Below are 19196 nucleotides of genomic sequence, written 5' to 3'. Positions count from 1 at the left end.
TGTTCGTTCGGCGGAGAGAGAGAGAGAGTTTGAGGGTGAGAAAGGGAGAGTTTGAGTGTGAGAGAGAGAGAGACGCGAGTGGGAGAGAGCGAGACGCGAGAGGGTGAGAGAGAGTGGCTGGAGTTTTTTTAGGGTTTGAGGGAGAGAGAGAGACGCGAGAGGGTGAGAGAGAGAGGGGAAGATGTTAGACGCGGCTGGAGTTTTTTTAGGGTTTGGGAAAATTAAAAGGAGAGGGAGAGGCTCTATAATTGAGTTGGGTGGGCTGATGTGCGTCGGATGGGCCAAGGGGTCCGACGCACATTAGCCTTTTACAACGCACCTTTATATTGCGACCACATTGGGAACCAATCTCTCCAACTGGTGCGTGGAATATGCGTCGCACATACGCAACAAGCGACGCACATTGATATTTGCATCGCATGTGAGGATGGTGCGGCGCATATTCTGCGCACCTGCTGGAGAGATTTTTGTGATTTGCGTCGCACAGCTCCCTACATGCGACGCAAATCCTAACTGTGCGTCGTTTCCGTGTCTGTGCGACGCAAATCGTCCTTTTTCTACTAGTGGTCGTTGACAAAAGCTCAAAGATTCATCCAGGCGACGGACATATGTCGCCACTTGGACGACGGAGGTAAGAAGAGAAAGGAAGAAGGAAACCACAAAGATCAGCCGAAAAAAAAAGGAGGTATGTCAGACAGGTTCAACGACCATGGCCAGGACCCCCGCTTCAGCAAAAACCGAAGAGAAATCTACTTGGACATAAAATACAAGTCCATGCTCCCCTGCCCACCTCCCATCAGAACGTCCTCCGCTCGTAGAGATAAGAGCCAGTGGTGTGAGTACCAAAAACAGTGTGGACACACCACCAAGGACTATAGAGAACTTAAGAAGTCCCTTGATAACCTAGAAGATCAGGGCAAGCTGAACCGCTACCTCAAGCACACAAGCGAGGATAAGGGCAAGTAGAAGGTGGATTAGTCGAGTAGCGGAGACACCGAAGGATTCATTGGGGTCATATCAGGTGGTTTTACATCGAGAAGCCTAACCGACCGATCTCGCAAAGTCCACCTATAGAGTCTTAAGCACCAAGTGCTTGACGTCCCCCACCCTCGACCAGACTGCCTCGTAATGACTTTTAGGCATCCAGTCGGACCCTACATACACCCCATGACGACCCCCTAATAATTGAACTCAAAGTGGTTAACACTAGAGTTAAAAGAGTGCTAGTGGAGAGTGGGTCCTCATCTGATATGATCACACTAGAATGCCTCAAGATGTTGAAGTATAGCGAAAGGGATGTCTCGCCCCTCAATCAGCCACTCATAGGCTTTAGGGGAAACTTTGTGCATCCAGTCAGCTCGGTGAAGCTACCCACTCGGACGGAAGAAAAGGCAATGGTAGAAGCCTACTAATTGACTTCCTAATAGTGGACATCCCTCTACCATACAATATCATAATGGGGAGACCTACTTTGAACAAGGTTAAGGCGGCGATCTCCATCTACTAGATCCTCATGCAATTCGAAATCGGCGATGCTAAGGTCGCAAAATTCCATGGGAATACACAAGCAGCAAGAGAATGTTATTTTTACATTTTGAAAAACGAAGATGATGTCCAAGAAGACTCGAAAAAGAGAAAGCGAGAAGAAAGTCAATCCTCAGGTGGCCTCGGGGTTTACATCACTGAGAACCCTAAGCAGTTTGAGCGCCCTCAGCCAGCTGAGGACGATGAAGAAGTAATAATTGATGAGAAGCTCGGTCGAAATTTGACAGTAGGCAAAGCCATGGACTCTGAAACAAGAAAAGAAATCATTCAGGTACTCATATAGTACAGGGACGTCCTCGGAAATGCCCAAACTCGACCCCAAAATCATGTGCCACGAGCTCAACATCAAGGAGGGGTTCAGGCCAATCAGGCAAAACTTAAGGCATCAGGACCCCGAGAGGAATGTTGCAGCAGCTGCGAAAGTAGAAAAATTGCTTGAGGCGAGCTTTATAGGAGAGTTCCAGTACTCAAAGTGGATGGCCAATGTTGTGTTGGTTAAAAAGAGAAAGCAAGAAGAATGTGTGTGGATTTGACACACCTGAATAAGGCCTGCCCAATCACCCTCTGCACAAGATCGACACGCTGTTCGACTCAACGGCGGGCAAGGGGTGTACTGCTATAGGATGATGTTGGGGCTACGTATCAACGAACTGTTAACAAAATCTTTAACGGCCAACTGGGTCGGAACCTTGAAGTGTAAGTTGACGACATTATAGTTAAAAGCAAGACACAGGGGGATCATCCCTTAGACTTAAGGGAATACTTCGGCACACTAAGGCGGTTCCTTATGTTGTTGACCCCGAAGATGTGCGTATTTAGAGTAAAGGAAAGGAAGTGTCTCAGATTCCTAGTGGATAAGAGAGGGATCAAGGCTAATCCCGACAAGATCAAAGCGGTAAATGAGATAAAATCTCTTGGAAACGTACGGGAGGTGCAGCGCGCTAACCGGGTGTCTGATAGCCTTCAGATGCTTCTTCTCCAGGTCAGTTGACAAAAGTTTTTTTTTTTTTAATGCTTTAAAGATAAAGAAGTTGAGTTGGGATGACTAGGTCGAACAAGCCTCAACCTTCCTCAAAACACATCTATCAAACCTTACCAAGCTGATATCCCCCTTACTGGGGGAAATGTTGTACATTTACTTGGCGGTATCTGAATATGCACTTAGCGTTGTTTTGATAGCCGAAATAAAAGACAAGCAACACCCGGTTTATTTCTTAAACAACACCTTCCGAGGGGCGGAAGCTAACTATTGCGAGACAGAAAAAATGGTATTCGCCCTCGTAATGGCTAGTCGGAACCTCAAACCATACTTTCAAGACCACTAAATCAAGGTTCTTACCGGGCTGCTTCTTTGGAGGGTGATTGAAAGCCAAAATCACTCCAGCAGGATGACTAACTGAGCAGACCAGCTCGTAGACTTCGGACTGGAGTATGAGCCCCGGAAAGCAATCAAAGCTCAGGGCTTAGAAGATTTCATAACTGAATGCACTATCAGGATCCTCAGTTGGCGAGCAAGATGGTTGGGAAGTACAAGTGGACGGGTCATCCACTAAAACTAGGTATGGAGTTGGTTTTGTCATCAAGCCCCCAGTCGGATAAAAAATGGAATATGCTATCAAGTTTGAATTTTTGAGATCTAACAATGAAGCAGAGAACGAGGCACTAATACTAAAAATGACTCCAATTATGGATCTTGACCGGAGTCACGACAGTCAATGCCAAATCCGACTCAGAACTCATAGTGGGATATGTATCAGGCAAGTATGCAAGGAAGACACCATGAGAATGTACCTGGCCAAAACCCAAGAATTTTTTTAAAAAGCTATTCCCAATTCAGCATCACCCACATACCTAGGTCATAAAATCAATAAGCAGATGCTTTATCACATATCAGTTCAGCAGAGGGGTTAGCCCCTCCTACCATTATGTATGTGAGAAGTACCACGTCTGCCGAGCATCAATTCCAAAGAGCAACTGGTATTGAATCGAACATCTACATGGATGGATGAGGTGGTCGAATACATGAAAGAAGGGATACTATCCAAAGACCATAAGGACGCGAAGCGAATCAAGCATAAGTCGGGATGGTTCTTGTGGCAAGCGGACCAGCTCTATAAAAAGTCCTTCATTCACCCCCTCATAAAATGTTTAACCCCCGAGGAAGGGGACTACACCATAAGAAAAATCCATCAAGGAGCATGTGGAAATCACCAAGGGGGAAGGACCATAGCCGGATAAGCCCTCAGTGGCTAATATTGTCCCACCCTAAAGATGGATGCCCAGGAACTAGTCAAGAGGTCCCCATCGTGCCAGATCTATTCGGACATTCCTAAAACATCAACTACTCCTCTGACAACCATCCAGACAGTTCTATTGTTCGACAAATGGGCATGGACCTGCTCAGACCATTCCCCTCCAGCTTCAGGCCAATGCAAGTTCTTAATAGTTGTGATTGACTACTTCAACAAAGTGGACAAAGGCCGAAACACTCACCTTAATAACGGACATATAGGTTCAAGCATTCATATGGAGGAACCTTATGACCAGGTTTGGAGTACCAAGGGAACTAATGGATGATTATAGGCAACAATTCAACAGTGGCCTACTCGGGACTATTGTGCCTGATTCAGAATACAGACCAAGCTTTTTGCACTATAAAGCCTACGAAATAATGGGTAAGCCGTGTTGACCAAAAAAATAGTCCTCAAAGGAATCAAAAGGTCCTTGGAGGCTGCCAAAGGAGCATAGGTCGACAACCTACCAGGAGTCCTATGGTCGGCTTGGACCACCAGGAAATAAGTCACTGGACAGTCCCCGTTCATCCTTGTGTATGGAAGTGAAGTCGTCCTATTAGTGGAGTTTGGCATCCCCTCTCCACGAGTGACCTTCTACGAATTTCAAAAGAACGAAGAATAGAAGCACACTAACCAGGATCTGTTATGAGAAACAAGGGGCAACGCAATGATGAAGTCCATCAAATATAAACAACGAATCACCCGGCAATTCGACCGACGAATAAAAGCTAGACCAATCTAACTTGGCGACTAGCTGGTTTGGAAGGTCGAGGCTACCGGACTTTGGGACGACCCATACAAAGTGACAGAAGTAATCAAACTAGGCATATTCCGACTAGGGTCCCAAGAAGGCGTATCCCTAGCCTAAGCCTGGAATGCATATAATCTAAAGAGGTTATATGTCTAGTGTTTGTTAATTGCAATAGGGGCATATATAATAGACTAACGGCGAAGTGCAACAAGTCGGCATACCCTATAATGAGTCGGACTACTAAACTTTGCTAGTCGAAATAGTTCATATTTATAATCAGACAAAAACACTTAACCGGTCAAGTAAGTATGACTTAACCAGTCGAATAACCATAGCTTAACCAGCCGAATTAGCATGACTTAGCTAGTCAGAACAAAATGCTATAAGTTAACCAATTAAATGGTTCAATAATTGTGCAACTTAACCAGTTGTCTGACTATACAAGTGAACTGGCCATAGAAGTTAGTCGTATATTCAAAAAGAAAGAAAGATAATATTGCAAATAACAAAAAATTGGAGTTGCAAAAGGTTTCATTCCATTTCATGAACTGAAAAAATTACAAGACAAGGTCTGCTACTACCAAGGACCAAAAAAATTAAAGCAAACTACAAGGGCCTAAGAGCTAAAAAGAAGATCAGATGCATTATTGATGTTGGCAGCAACATTGTCGCCAACCATATAATCAGAACAACCGACCTCCCCCTAGTGGGTACCTTCCGCCACCTCCTCGGAGTCCTCCTCATCTTCCTCATCCAGACCCATCTCTGCTCGGACTGCAGCATCCTCGGCTTCAAGAGACGCCTAGTACCTAGACAAGACGTTAGCCCAAGGCAAATCAGGGTGGGATTCAGCGAACACCTTCTTCAGACGGTCCAAGGCTTCATCCTCCCCTTCTTTACGACATTGCTACCCACCTCGTTGGCGAACATCTCGCAAGCATCGGATTGCCGCTAGTCACGAAACCACTGCTCCTTGGTCTTGACGAGCTTCTCGGCCTTAGTCAACCAAACCAAAATCGCATCGACCCTCTGCTATGCCGCCTCTGTCTTGGCCTTAGTATCGCGAGCTGAGATAAGGTCGGCCTTCTCCTTAGCCCATTGGTTCAGCGACTCCCGGAAGCTCCGTTGGTCTACCTTAATGGCCCACTCGGCATAGTAGAGCTTAGACTCATCAATACGTTGACCTTCTTAAGCCTTATATAGGTCGTTGAAGTGGGTCTTCCCCTTCTTCTTCATGTGCTCTACCTCCTCGACAAACTACACCCGATTCCGAGCGACATTGGCCAGCCTAGTGGAGAACAGTTCAAGATAAAAAGCCAAATTTAGACAAGTGAAGAAAAAACTAGAGGATATGTCAGTTAGAAACTAAAAAGGGACTTACCTCGACTAACGAGCGAAATTTAGACAAGTGAAAAAAAAACTAGAGGATTTGTTTCACCCCCCCCCCCCCCCCATATTATATTAATGTACTCTTGGTCAACAGGGGTATAGAGGTAGTCGATGGTATTGGTCCAGCGCATATATTTCTCGTGGCGGTTGAGTTCTAAGAAAGGCTTAGTTTGGACCGTACCCACAGCCTCCGAAACCCTCGTCGGCTACTCCTGTTGAAGGGAGAGTGGAGTGTATTGCGGGCTCCTGATCAGAAAGAAGTACTAGTAGTGGAGGGAGAAGATAGTCTCCTAAGTTGCAGTTGCTTGACCCCGAGGATCGTCCCTCAATGCCTTACTTAGAGAAGGGAGAATGAATTTTGAGCTTGGACCTCCATTCGGATCCAAATCAAGATATTCCAGTTAGACGGAAGTCGAAGTCCCTTCTTCATCACTCGACATGATGACCCTAACTACACCATCAGATATATATTTGTCTAATTAACTCCTAGAGGTGAGAAAGGCTAGAGACACCTCCCAAGGATAGGGAACGATGCCCTCGGCCTCCTCCTTCTTTGAGGATGATGGACTCGAAAGTGAGATAGCGACGGGGATAGCCGAGGGGTCGGGACAATATATTACAGTCGACACCAATGTTATTCCCATTCCCCTCACCTCCTCAGACAACTTATAGGGAGTTGAGGTCGGGGTGGTCACTGACCCGGACGAATCTCCTATTTTTTATAGACAAAGGAGTCGACCGAGATTATTCAAATGAAAAGCTAATAAACTTAAAGATAATTCAGGAGCCTACTTGGTCGGACAAAAACAACTGGGGAACTTGAGTTGGAAGTAGAGAGAATAATTCAGAAAATGAGCAAATGATCCAGATTTCTATTTCCTCTCACGTATATATAGACTCACCTCAGGGGACGCGCAACACAAAACTCCCCGCGTCACTTAATGAGCCTTTTTTAGGTGGCCCAAATGGACTAACTCAAACCAAAGGTCTTGGTCCTGAGAAGATGAAACGTCAAAAAATCTCGACAACTCCTAACTAGCTCAACCCTCATGAGGGACCCTGAAATCCCAAGTATACATGGTTGCCACTTTAGTTGGCAAAAATGAAAATAAAATGAAAGTGTTGGTACCCACTCGTACAACCTTAGGGCTCATTAGCCTCTCATCCGAGTGGCAATCACCTTACTCGGCTCACAAGGGACCCTCTTCCCTTGCCCAATTCACATTCATACTTAGTCAAATATGACTACGTAACAATTGGCACCCACTCAGACAGTTTAGGGCTAATTGGCCTCTCATCCGAGTGACGTCCACCTTACTCGCCTCATAGGCAACCCTCTCACCTTGCCCGAGTCGCATCTACACTTAGTCAAATATGACTAAGTATCAATTGGCACCCATTCCGGCAACTTGGGGCTCATTAGCCCCTCCTTAGAGTGGTGTCCACCCTACTAGGCTCAAAGGGACATCTCCCCTTGCCCGAGTCTCATCTATATTTAGTAAAATATGACTAAAGTATCTTTCAGCACCAACTCGGACAGTTTGGGGCTCATTACACCTTCATCTGAGTGGCGTCCATCCTACTCGACTAATAAGGGACCCTCCCCCCTTGCCCGAGTCTCATCTATACTTAGTCAAATATGACTATGTATCAATTACCACCCACTCCGATAGCTTGGGGCTCATTAGTCCCGCATCTGAGTCGTGTCCACCCTATGTATCAATCGGCACCCACTCGGACAGTTTGGGGATCATTACCCCCTCATCCGAGTGGCGTCCACCCTACTCGGCTCATAGGGGACCTTATACCCTTGCCCGGGTCGCATCTATACTTAATCAAATATGAGTAAGTATCAATTGGCACTCACTAGGACAACTTGGAACTCATTAGCCCCTCATCCGAGTGGCATCCACTCTATTCGGCTCATAGGGGACCCTCTCCCCTTGCCCGAGTCACATCTAACTCAGTCAAATATGACCGAGTATCAATTTGCATACACTCAGGCAGCTTGGGGCTCATTATCCCCTTATCCAAGAGGCAAGGACCCTCTCCCCTTTCCCGAGTCACATCTATACGCAGTCAAATATGACCGAATATCAATTGGCACCCACTCGGACTAGTTGGTCTCATTAGCCCCTCATTCGAGTGGCATCCACCCTACTCGGTTCCTAAGGGACTTTCTCCCCTTCCCCGAGTCATATCTATACTTAATCAAATATGGCTAAGCATCAATCGATGCCGATCGAATAGTTTAGTGCTCGTTATCTCCTCATTCGAGTGGCATCCGACCCACTCGGCCAAAGGAATGGTAACTATGTAGACTTCAATAACTTTCAATGAGAGAAAATCTGATCAGACAAGTAATCGTTTATAGGAGGTGAGCCGGTCGATCATTGTTCCGCCACGGATGGACACCACCCATTCGGACTTGAATAATCCCATCCCTGGCGTGAGGCTGATTGTTTGCGCTTATTCGTGGTCCTGGTCAATATCTATGCCACATAATCAGAAGTGAGCAGACGTGTGGCACGGTGGGTCCCAGTGGAGATTTGACCTAGCTTTCAGGTTTCCGACGTATGGATAGTCAATTTAGGCGAACGCTCTTAGGGCTCGCTCCTACTCAGCACACATTAGTGATCCTTAATTTCTAAATAGAAACACTAGCCAATTTAAAGACCTATATGATAAATAAATAAAAAGAAAAATAAACAAATTCAAAAGAACCTAACTAAGCACCTAAGTCACAAAATGGAATCGAACTACACCTAGAAGATGAATTAAATAGCAAATTATAGAACAACTAATGATCGAATCCACAAGATATGATAAAACTATTCATATTTTAAAAATGAAAGTGGATCCATGAATTCATGAAGCATATTATATTTTTCCTGTAATCAAAGGGTGAATCAGGTAATGTTGTATGGTAAGAGCAAGCCTGCAAAATCAAAAACTAACTTAAAGACAGGGGAGTATGTCTTCTTAGGTTGAAGAGGAGACTAGGGAGGAAGAAGACATGATCAATACTAACATAAATTAGATGAAGCAAAAAGATGTGGTTTTCAAGGGTTTTCACACAATACTCACACCACAAACACCATCTGCACCACCTAAATAGATTGAAAAAAAGGAGGCATGTACAGGAGGTGGCTTAGGGCGGTGGTGACTGGTTGGGGAAAAAGGGTAGTGTGGGAGGGGGTAGCCAGTGTTAAGTATTTTTTAATTGAGATTGTAATTGCTTTTCTCTCGGTTAAAATGACTCATTTTTATAAACATATGCCAAAGTCGGTATCATTTTCATAATTTCAAAAGGTGGGACTATTTTGAAGGAGATCAGCTAAATATGAGATTATTTCTATCAATTTTCCTTAGGTCATCCAATATTGTTGCTCTTTTAAATTTGAGAGTATGATTTATGCTTCGCAAAAAATGACCATGGGTAAAAAATCAATGTACTGCATTACAAATATCCAGGCCTATTATATCCCAATCATGTTGGAAAAAGTTAGCTCCGAAACCATCCGATATGAGGATATTTGTAGGGTCAATGCTAAACAGAACTTCACACAAAGGGAGGGTGTAGACTATACTGAGATATTTTTACCTATAGTCAGACATACTTCCATCAGAGTGTTACTAGCAATAGTTGCACATTAAGATTTTGAGCTTGAGCAACTAGATGTGAAAACATCTTTTCTGCGTGGAGATTTAGAGGAGGAGATATACATGGCTCAATGAGATGGTTTCCAGGTTCCGAGGAAGGAAAGCTATGTTTGGAAGTTAAAGAAGTCCTTATATGGGCTAAAACAGTCTCCTAGGCAGTGGTATAAGCAGTTTCATAGCTACATAATGAAGCTAGGCTACCACATGAGCTCATATGATTGTTGTTTGTGTACAACAAGCTGACAGAGGGATCTTTCATCTATTAGTGTTATATGTGGATGATATGTTGATAGCTGCTAGGAACAAGTCGGATGTTCAGGAGTTGAAGGAACTTCTCAATGATGAATTTGGAATGAAGGATTTGGGTGCAGCTCGAAGATTTCTGGTATGGAGATTTATACAGAGAGGGCTCAGAAGAAACTCTTCTTGTCATATCAAGGTTATATTAAGAAGATATTATCAAGGTTTGGCATGTCAAAAACAAAACCTATAGATACTCCAAGTGCTTCCAATAGTCATTTGTTCGTCGCATTTGCACCTAAGTTTGCTAAGGAGAAGGAGTACATGAGTCAGGTTCCTTATGTATGTTATGGTTTGCACTTGGCCGGATCTTACACATGCAATCAGTGTTGTTAGTAGATTCATGGGTGATCCGGGTAAGGAGCATTGGCAGGGAGTCAAGAGGATCTTTCAGTATCTTAGAGGTACGTCAAATGTTGGTCTCATTTACGGAGGTGATATGGCATGTTTAGTTACAAGTTATTCTAATTCTGATTATGCTGGGGATATGGATGGTAGGAGATCTATGACTGGTTAGTTCACTCTTAGTGGTTCTGTTATGAGTTGGAAAGTGACTTTGCAGCCTACAGTGACTTTGTCTACTACTGAGGGAGAGTATATTGCCTTGATAGAAGTAGCTAAGGAGGGAATCTAGTTAAAGGGGCAAGTAAGAAATTTGGGCCTACTTCATGATCAGGCGACGTCGTATTGTGACAGCTTGAATTCGATATGCTTGTCCAAGGATCAAGTCCATCATGAGAGGACTAAACATATCAATGTCAAGTATCATTTTTCTGAGGAGTGTGACAACAATTAAGGTTATGAAGGTAGGTATAGTTGATAATCCTACTAATATGTTCACCAAGCCGGTTCCGAAGAGTAAGTTTCAACATTGTTTGAACTTGCTCAATATTTGTGATTGTTAGTTGCCCTTGTAGGGCAAATCTAGGGTCCGTAGGGACTAATCTGGTCTGGTTGCCTTGGCGTTGTGATCAATGCATCTATTTTCTGGTTTATTGTGAGAGGATTCAACTTAAGGTGGAGATTTGTAAGAATAGTGCCTTGAATGTGTTCGACAAAATACGTCGAAATCGCTAATTTGTAGGTCCGCCCGATCGGGCTCGAGACAAGTTTGGCAGCAACATGTTTGAGTAGGGCTCCCGATGGCGTCGAGCTTGTTCGCCCGATCGGTCGCCTTAGCGGACAACGACCGGGCTTGGTCACCCGGTCAGGGTCGCGTGCAGTCTGGGGTTTGTGGATTACCGCCAGGTCGGGCGGATGTCGCCCGACCCAATCGGGCGGTAGCCCGTTTTGATGCGGAAACGCGATTTTGAAGCGGGGGGTATAGATAGGTTATTAACCTAATTGTTTTAGACTATGAATTAAGTCTAATTCTCTGTGTAATCTGGTTTTTCTCACATAATAAAATATTCTCTCTCTGCCCAAGGACCTAGCCAAATTGGTGAACCACGTAAATTTGTTGTGCGTTTTTATTGTTTTACATTCGATTATTTGTTTCTTTCTCACGTACGTTATAAGACATGTCATGATTGTTGTTACAAAATAATTGTAACTAGTGTCATAGATATAAAGAATAGGATTCAACAAGACATACCAATTATATGAAAAATTAGAACAATATATATAATAAATTCAACAAGACAAAGTGTCTAGGTAGACATCCAGAGATGCACGACAATACATTTAGGCAGTCCCTCAATAATACACAGATTACACATCCATTCCGGAACATTGTATTTTGATATCTTCTTAACCATCATCAACAAGGTGCAATTAATTATGTTAGAAAAAAGAATTAGATCTTTGTTGACACTAATGTTAATGTATTGTAAGGAAGACACATTTGTCTAATTATGTACAAGTTCTAATGGAAAATTGTTTTACGAACAGGGGTTGTGGCTTCATAGCACTAGAGAACTTGCTATTTTTCTCCCGCACATACCCAGTAGGCTCTCTTCTTGTTGTTCTACATATTATATGTTTTTTTTAGTTATAAAAATGGTTTAAATACTTTTGGATCATCTCTTAGTTTGTTTACATTCCTTTTTTCTCTCAAGCATATAATCATTAATCTATGGGCTGTTTTCTTTGCAACTCGCAAATATAGGCCTCATTCCAGAGTCTACTATTCAAGCAAGATGGCAATAGAGCAACATGGGAATACCCCTTTGCTGTGGCTGGGATCAATCTAACATATATGTTGATTCAGATGTTAGATATATTCTCAGGTCAGCCTTTGAGCTTTAACACCTTTCGTTTTACGTTGCAATTGTATATTTTTCCCTAGATTTCGATTTTCAATGGACCCTTAATGACAATAGTCTTGTTTAGCTTTTTGTACTCTCTTGGAATAGTTACTTTTGTAGATGCCATAACTCAACACTAGAACAGAATCATCGTTGTGGATAATCATGTATTTTTTTGGCTGTAATGCGAATTCTTAACTCTTAGGGCGAGTTTGACATTTCTTTCGATCTGTAATAAGGAAAAGACAACCATTGACACCTGTCTCGTAGAGAAAGAAGTTAATTCTAAATTATGTGCCTTTGTTATATCTTTGATGTATGTTACTCTTTGTAGAAAAACCAAGATGCATCTCAGGAAAGAATTTTGTCAAAATGATTGGAGGTGAGATTTTTTAATATTTTTGTTAAAAATGATCTTCTTGTGCATCATTTTCTAATTTCTTCATTATACTTATCCGATTGCAGAAGATGAAGAGGCCTTTGACATGCTCTTTTGTGTAGCTTTTGAAATGATGGACGCTCAATGGCTTGCTAGGAATGCTTCTTACATGCAATTCAATGTATTTTCCCTTTTTGTCTTTTCTGTTGCTCACTTTTCGTGGTCCGACCCATTCCTTGTTTTCATGCATGTTTAACATTTCCCCGTCTTCTGCAGGATGTTTTACAAGCAACACGTACGCAATTAGAGAGAGAATTGTCTTTGGAGGATGTGCTGAGAGTACGCGATCTGCCAGCTTACAACCTATTGTACAAATAGTCTCCTTTATTTCAGAACTCAGATTGCATTGAGCTGGGCATTAGAGGATTCGCAAGGTGAAGGAGAGTGTTGAACCATTATTTTTACTTTTGTGTGTCTTCCTGGTATGTGATAGGTATCAAGGTCTGTATTTCTTTGTTGGTAAAAAGTGATGCCAATTAATTGTTTAATATATTGTATGATCACAGTAAGCCTATATTAGTTTTGAAAGTTTGTGAAATATAATGAAGCCAAACTTATTTGTAGGCTCCTTCTGAAGTTGGCTATTAATTAGAACTTGTAGTTTTCTCAGAAAGTTATGAATGATTTCTAGGGCAATCCTGTTCAATTGAATTTGTCTGTGCTGATTAGTTTTGATAGTTTTGGTCTCATTCTTGTAAAAGTTCATTTATGTTTTTGTACCATAAAAATAGGTTGTTGTGTGCAAGTTATAGGGCAAGCTACTTAATAAGGTTTCCCTCTTTTTATCCATCGTGTTTGGTCAACATCCTCATTCCAATTGATGTTTATATTGCGATAATGAAACTCCTAATATATACCTTTTTTAGCTGGTGCACATTGTTGAAATCACATTATGCTACTGTGTTGTGAGATTTTCACCGTGTATTCATGTAGAATAATGTTTACACTAACTTCATATTTATAATTAAATTTCAAATGAAAATTTCCATGACTTTTAAATTTCACATACTCACTCCTGTTACAAAAAAAAATAACTAAACTTGCCACTAATTTATGTCATTAAGAAGATTAAGGATGAAACTATAATATTATAGCATAATATAAAAGGATGAGAATTTATTTCGTAGCATAAATTGTTTTATGTTTATGTTGTTTTCTAATACAGTTTGTAAGAGTGGCACCTTCAAGAGATTATAAGATATATTTTATTGAGTTTATTTTAGTTTCTGTGCATTTTCTTTTAATTTGAGGTATATTTTTGTTGCTCCACCAACCTTCCAACAAAGTGGTATTAGAGCCAATTTATAAAATATGGCCATAAAAAGAAAATTATGATAAACAGTGTCTTCGAATGAAAAATTCTTGAACCTGAAGACAACACTACATTGATCCAAGGCCAAACAAATGCTTTACAAAAAGAGAGAATCAAAGACCAAAATGCACTTATACTCATCCATCAAGGTTTTGATGATGACATGCTTAGAAAGTTGCTAATGTAACAAGCTCTAAGCAAGCATGAGATACCCTTTCAGAGTTCTTTGAAGAAGTAGTGAAGAAGGTTTGCTTCAAACTCTAAGAGGAGAGTTCGAAAAACTTAAGATGTTAGATAAAAGATCCACACCACAATAACATTTGAAATTAGTTCCCAACAAGTAGATGGATTTTGTTTTGGTCTATAATATGGCGACGAAGCTGTTGCAAACGATCTTCATGTAGTTGAAGGCCACAATTTATATTGCTTATCTAGTCGCTAAAGTATTTTGGTGACCACATCTTTAAATTTGGATATTAGTTTTGGAAAACCAATGCACAAATAGGATTAGGCTTCGGTGAAATTAATTCAAGGTCTGACCGACTGATGTTGAATAATCAGCGGTTAAGTTGTCGTTAGGGGTGAAATGCCACTCGAACCTAGAGCTAGTTAGTTCTCCCTAAAATGTATCCATGTCCATAAGCAGCGACAATTGCCATATGAAGACTCGCTTTCGCTATGGCTCTGATGGGTTCCCTTGACCAAGCCACTGCATAAGAGCTGTCATCTCATTCTCAAACAGGAACGTGATTTGAGGCACACCCCTCCCACTGCTTAAGTGCTTACCCCATACCATAGCCATGTATGGGGCGTGTGAGTTGGCTGTCCATAGAGAGGAAAGTGAAGATTTTGGAAGTTTGTAAGTTGAGGTTTTGGGTCTTGTAACCGCTACACTTAATGCCTATTAGGCCTACTCAACTGATACTTCTTTTATGCTTCTAAAACCTCCCCCAAATTTTAATTTTTAATCAGAAAATTATCGTACACTTCATCAGCATCTCATGCCATTCATTCCAACCTAGAGGACCAAAAATTTTTGTTCCATTCATCCCTTGAAATTCAAGCATTTGCCTACTACTTTTCATCATCATCTTGGAAGTTTTAACCTTTTATCTTCGGATTCTAGGACACAATTTGGAGGATATTAAACCTACGCACAAGGAGCACCCTTAGCCTTGTTGATTTATTGCACGCTACCCGACGTTCCAGGTAACTAGTAATTGTCCCAAAACCTACATATTAAGATAGCTTTTAGGATACAGATTTAATTGTCCTGAAATATTTAGGATTGTGTATTGGATGATGAAAGATCTATATATAAATATATAAATATATATATATATATATATTATATATATATATATAGAGAGAGAGAGAGAGAGAGAGAGAAAGAGATAGAGAGAGAGAGCGAGAGAGGGCTCTTGTGAGAACACCTCCTCTAATTTAATCTAACCATCCTAAATACACTTATGAGTAATGGCATTTTCGTAATCTAGTTTAACCCTTACCCCCTTCTTCCCCCACCCCTTTCACGCTACTTTTTTTCTCTCTCTATCTTCTCTTTCTATCTCCTCTGTATCGTCATTGATGGAGTTTTAGTTTTTCAAAGGTTTAGTTCGATTAATTGCGGATTCCACACTATTTTTTCTTAGAAATTGTTTTGGTTACTATGATACAGCAGAGGGTCACTATGATATATAGCAGAGGGTTGTGCTGGTTAATATGATATAGCAGAGGATTGTCTTGGTTACTATGATACAGCAGAGGGTCACTATGATATAGCAAAGGGTCATCATGATATAGAAATAGTAAATAATATTTTTTTTCTTGACTAATTTCTTTAAACATGTGATAGATTGGTCATTATGATATAATACATGGTCACTATGATATTTTCTCATAGTTTTGTAGGCGTAGTTGCTCAATGTCGTTTTCTTGATTCTCTTGGTAACCTACGGATTAGATTCATTCTCACATAAAAAAATATTCTCACATAGGGACCTATTCTCACCGGATCCCAAATATATATATATATATATATATATATATATATATATATATATATATATATATATATATATATAATATATATATATATATATATATATATACTACATACATACATACATACATACATACATACATACATACATACATACATACATACATACATACTCCCTTCGTTTCCTAAAGATCTTTCCTCTTTTCGTTTAAGTGCGTTTCGAAAAGATCTTCCCTCTTTTAATTTATTCCTTATTTGGAAATTTTTTTTCCTTTTTTACTCTCTCATGTCCCTATCATATGGTCCACCATTACATTATTAATTCAATTTTACTCCCTTTCTCTCTCCTACTTTACCCACCCCACACCCCACACAGATGGATCGTCCTTTGTATCTGTAGGAACAGTAACAAGGAAGATCTTTAGAAACGGAGTATATATGTGTGTGTGTGTGTGTGTGTGTGTGTGTGTGTGTGTGTGTGTGTGTGTGTGTGTGTGTGTGTGTGTGTGTGTGTGTGTGTGTGTTTGTGTATACACACACTAGCAATTGTTGTAGATTATGCTTGAAAATGCTCGTAATATATGTGCGTACGGTTTTCTCACCAACTACCGCCCCTGACAAATTTACAATTTCACAATATACCCTCAATATTCCAAAAGTTCACCATATACCCCTAACTTTTCATTTTTGTGCACGACTTACACTTTTCGTTAACGACAGTTAACTTGACGTGAGTTTGAAACTTAATGCACCATATACCCTTTGCAGTAAACTTATTGCACCAAATACCCTTTGATGCATCACGGCTAATTTTCCAAATTTTAAAAACTAGTCGTTGGGTTTGAACTTATAAATACAATATGTTTTTTTTACTGTTTAGTATCCCCATTTTTTAGCAATGAGATCATATACTAAAAGTTACTCCTTTTCTCATGAATTTTCATATGTTAATTAAGGTCCCTAACTGATATTGTAGTTGTAGAAGAAGATTTAGCATTCGAAGTTCTGAAACAACAACTAATCCCATCAGGCTATACCATGAGTGTGATTATTGCAAGTTTGAAGAAGTAATGGCCACGACGCTTGCAATAGGAACAAATCATCTTGGATTTATTATTGCGAGCAATATCCTTCGAAAGCTCCTCCTAAACGAGAGGTTGATAGGCTTGTTCGAGAGTGGGAAGAGGAGATTGAGAGAGCAGGTTGGACCACACGATTGTAGCGGTCATCATCCATACCAATAAAAAACTGGTGAAGTTTTTCTTCATCGTGATCAAGAGCATACTTGCTGGCAATGTCACAGGAACAATTGTCGCAACAAAAAACGTGTAGAGGCTTCAACCCATAAAGTTCATCGTATAAGGACATCAATCGATTATAGTAGTCGTTAGTGGTCATGGATGTCGATTGTTTGCATTTAGTTATGGAACACTAGAGGAAAAAAAAATGTAAGGGTTGCGGTCAAGATAACCCTAAGGGTTGCGTTTTTGGCCAGCAGCCCTTCTGCAAAAATATTGCGGTCTAGGCCCGAAACTGCAGCCCTTTGTGTTCATAATTTTTTTTAAAAAAAAAATTCACCAGCCCAACAGCATCCCAGCCTAGCCGGCCCCTAACCCCAGCTGAACACCCCAGCCCTGCAGCCCACTGCCAGAGCCCCCCTAGCCGAACACCTCCCTTCTACACAAAAGAAAACAAATTACAATACATCACATGTTTTTTAACGTAATTAACTTAAAATATATTAATAATGTATCAAGTGTACATAGAATTGATAAACTACCAACATATTATCTAAAAACTGTATAAGAAAGAAAAATACCAACTAGATATAGCTAATTAGATAGCAAAATACTCCCAAAATGAATCGTAAGCAATCCTCACAAAGGTAGGTCACCAACTTATCCCGAACTTCATGTAATTCCTCCATGGTGAAGGCCTTTAAACTTGATGTGTTATTCATATAAACATTGCAAAACAACCAAGTAATAAAACATTTAATATAAGGATTCAATGATTTATCGTAGTTAATAGTTCTAAAATTTACTTATACCTTCGCGAAATTCAATCAAAAAAAATGAAAGCCTAAAAATCTACAATCTAGCTATATTATACCTCATGTTAACATGTCCAAAAGGAAATTGGAGTTAAATGACTCAAACTCTTAGAATTGGACGCGAAATGGCCAAAATAGGCTCAAAACGACATTTATGTTCCCGAAATTAAAAAAAACGCAAACCTAAAAAATTATACAATAGTTATATTATACCTAATACTATCATTTTCAAAATGAATTTGGGGTCAAATGACTCGAGAAGTACCAATAGGACTTGAAATAGCCAACATAGGCCTAAAATGGCCTTTTTGTCCCCGCAATTCAACAAACAAAAAATCCAAGCCTAAAAATCTTCACACTAGTTATATTATACCTTATATTGTCATATTAAAAAATATTTTGGAGTTAAATGACTCAAAATCTAATAATTGGACACGAAAAGGCGAAAATAGGCCTAAAATGACCTTTTCGTTCCTAAATCCAACCAACAACAAATGGAAGCCTAAAAATGACATTGTCGTTCTGGAAATTCAACCAACTTCAAATGCAAGCCTAAAAATCTACAAACTAGTTATATTATACCTTTCATTGTCATATCCAAAAAAATGTGGGGTTAAATGACTCAAAATCTAATAATTGGATACGGAATGGCGAAAATATAGGCCTAAAATGACTTTTTCGTTCCAGAAATTCAACCAAAAATAAATGCAAGCCCAAAAATCTAAACATTTGTTATATTATACTACCTCTATTTTTATTTAATTGCAACCATTTCTACTTTTAGGTATTTTTTATTAGTTGCAATATTTCCCTTTTCAAGAAAGCTTTTGGGATAATTTGACTATATTACCCTTACTTCACCTACTCTTTGAACCTGATCAGTACTAGTAGCAGAGGCAAGTGGGTGAATTATACTCTTTTTTTTCATTTCTTAAAGTTTGTGCAAAAAGGTGAATATTGCAACTAAATAAAAACAGATGTAGTATCTTATATTGTCATATTCAAAAACTATTTGGAGTTAAATGGCTCAAAATCTAATAATTGGACTGAAAAGGCAAAAATAGGCCTAAAATGACCTTTTCGTTCCTGAAATTCAACCAACAACAATACAAGCCTAAAAATCTATACACTAGTTATATTATACCTTATATTATCTTATTCAAATATAATTTGGAGTTAAATAACTTAAAATCTAATAATTG

General features: G+C 40.2%; 1 protein-coding gene across 1 annotated transcript in view; it reads left to right on the top strand.

Moving 5' to 3' along the window:
- LOC104903355 (uncharacterized) overlaps positions 1 to 13196 on the top strand; it is a 40923-nt gene extending 27727 nt beyond the window's left edge. The window contains exons 4-8 of the mRNA XM_019251887.3: positions 11833 to 11887; positions 12050 to 12170; positions 12523 to 12570; positions 12654 to 12748; positions 12844 to 13196. Coding sequence (XP_019107432.2) covers positions 11833 to 11887; positions 12050 to 12170; positions 12523 to 12570; positions 12654 to 12748; positions 12844 to 12945 — 421 coding nt within the window. The 3' untranslated portion in view covers positions 12946 to 13196. The remainder of the gene's footprint in view (positions 1 to 11832; positions 11888 to 12049; positions 12171 to 12522; positions 12571 to 12653; positions 12749 to 12843) is intronic.
- The last annotated feature ends 6000 nt before the right edge of the window (positions 13197 to 19196 follow it).

The sequence above is a fragment of the Beta vulgaris genome, chromosome 9, assembly GCF_026745355.1.
Source record: "Beta vulgaris subsp. vulgaris cultivar EL10 chromosome 9, EL10.2, whole genome shotgun sequence".
Taxonomy (NCBI): domain Eukaryota; kingdom Viridiplantae; phylum Streptophyta; class Magnoliopsida; order Caryophyllales; family Amaranthaceae; genus Beta; species Beta vulgaris.
The sequence above is the reverse complement of the archived record's forward strand: the minus strand, read 5'-3'. Positions and strand labels throughout refer to the sequence as shown.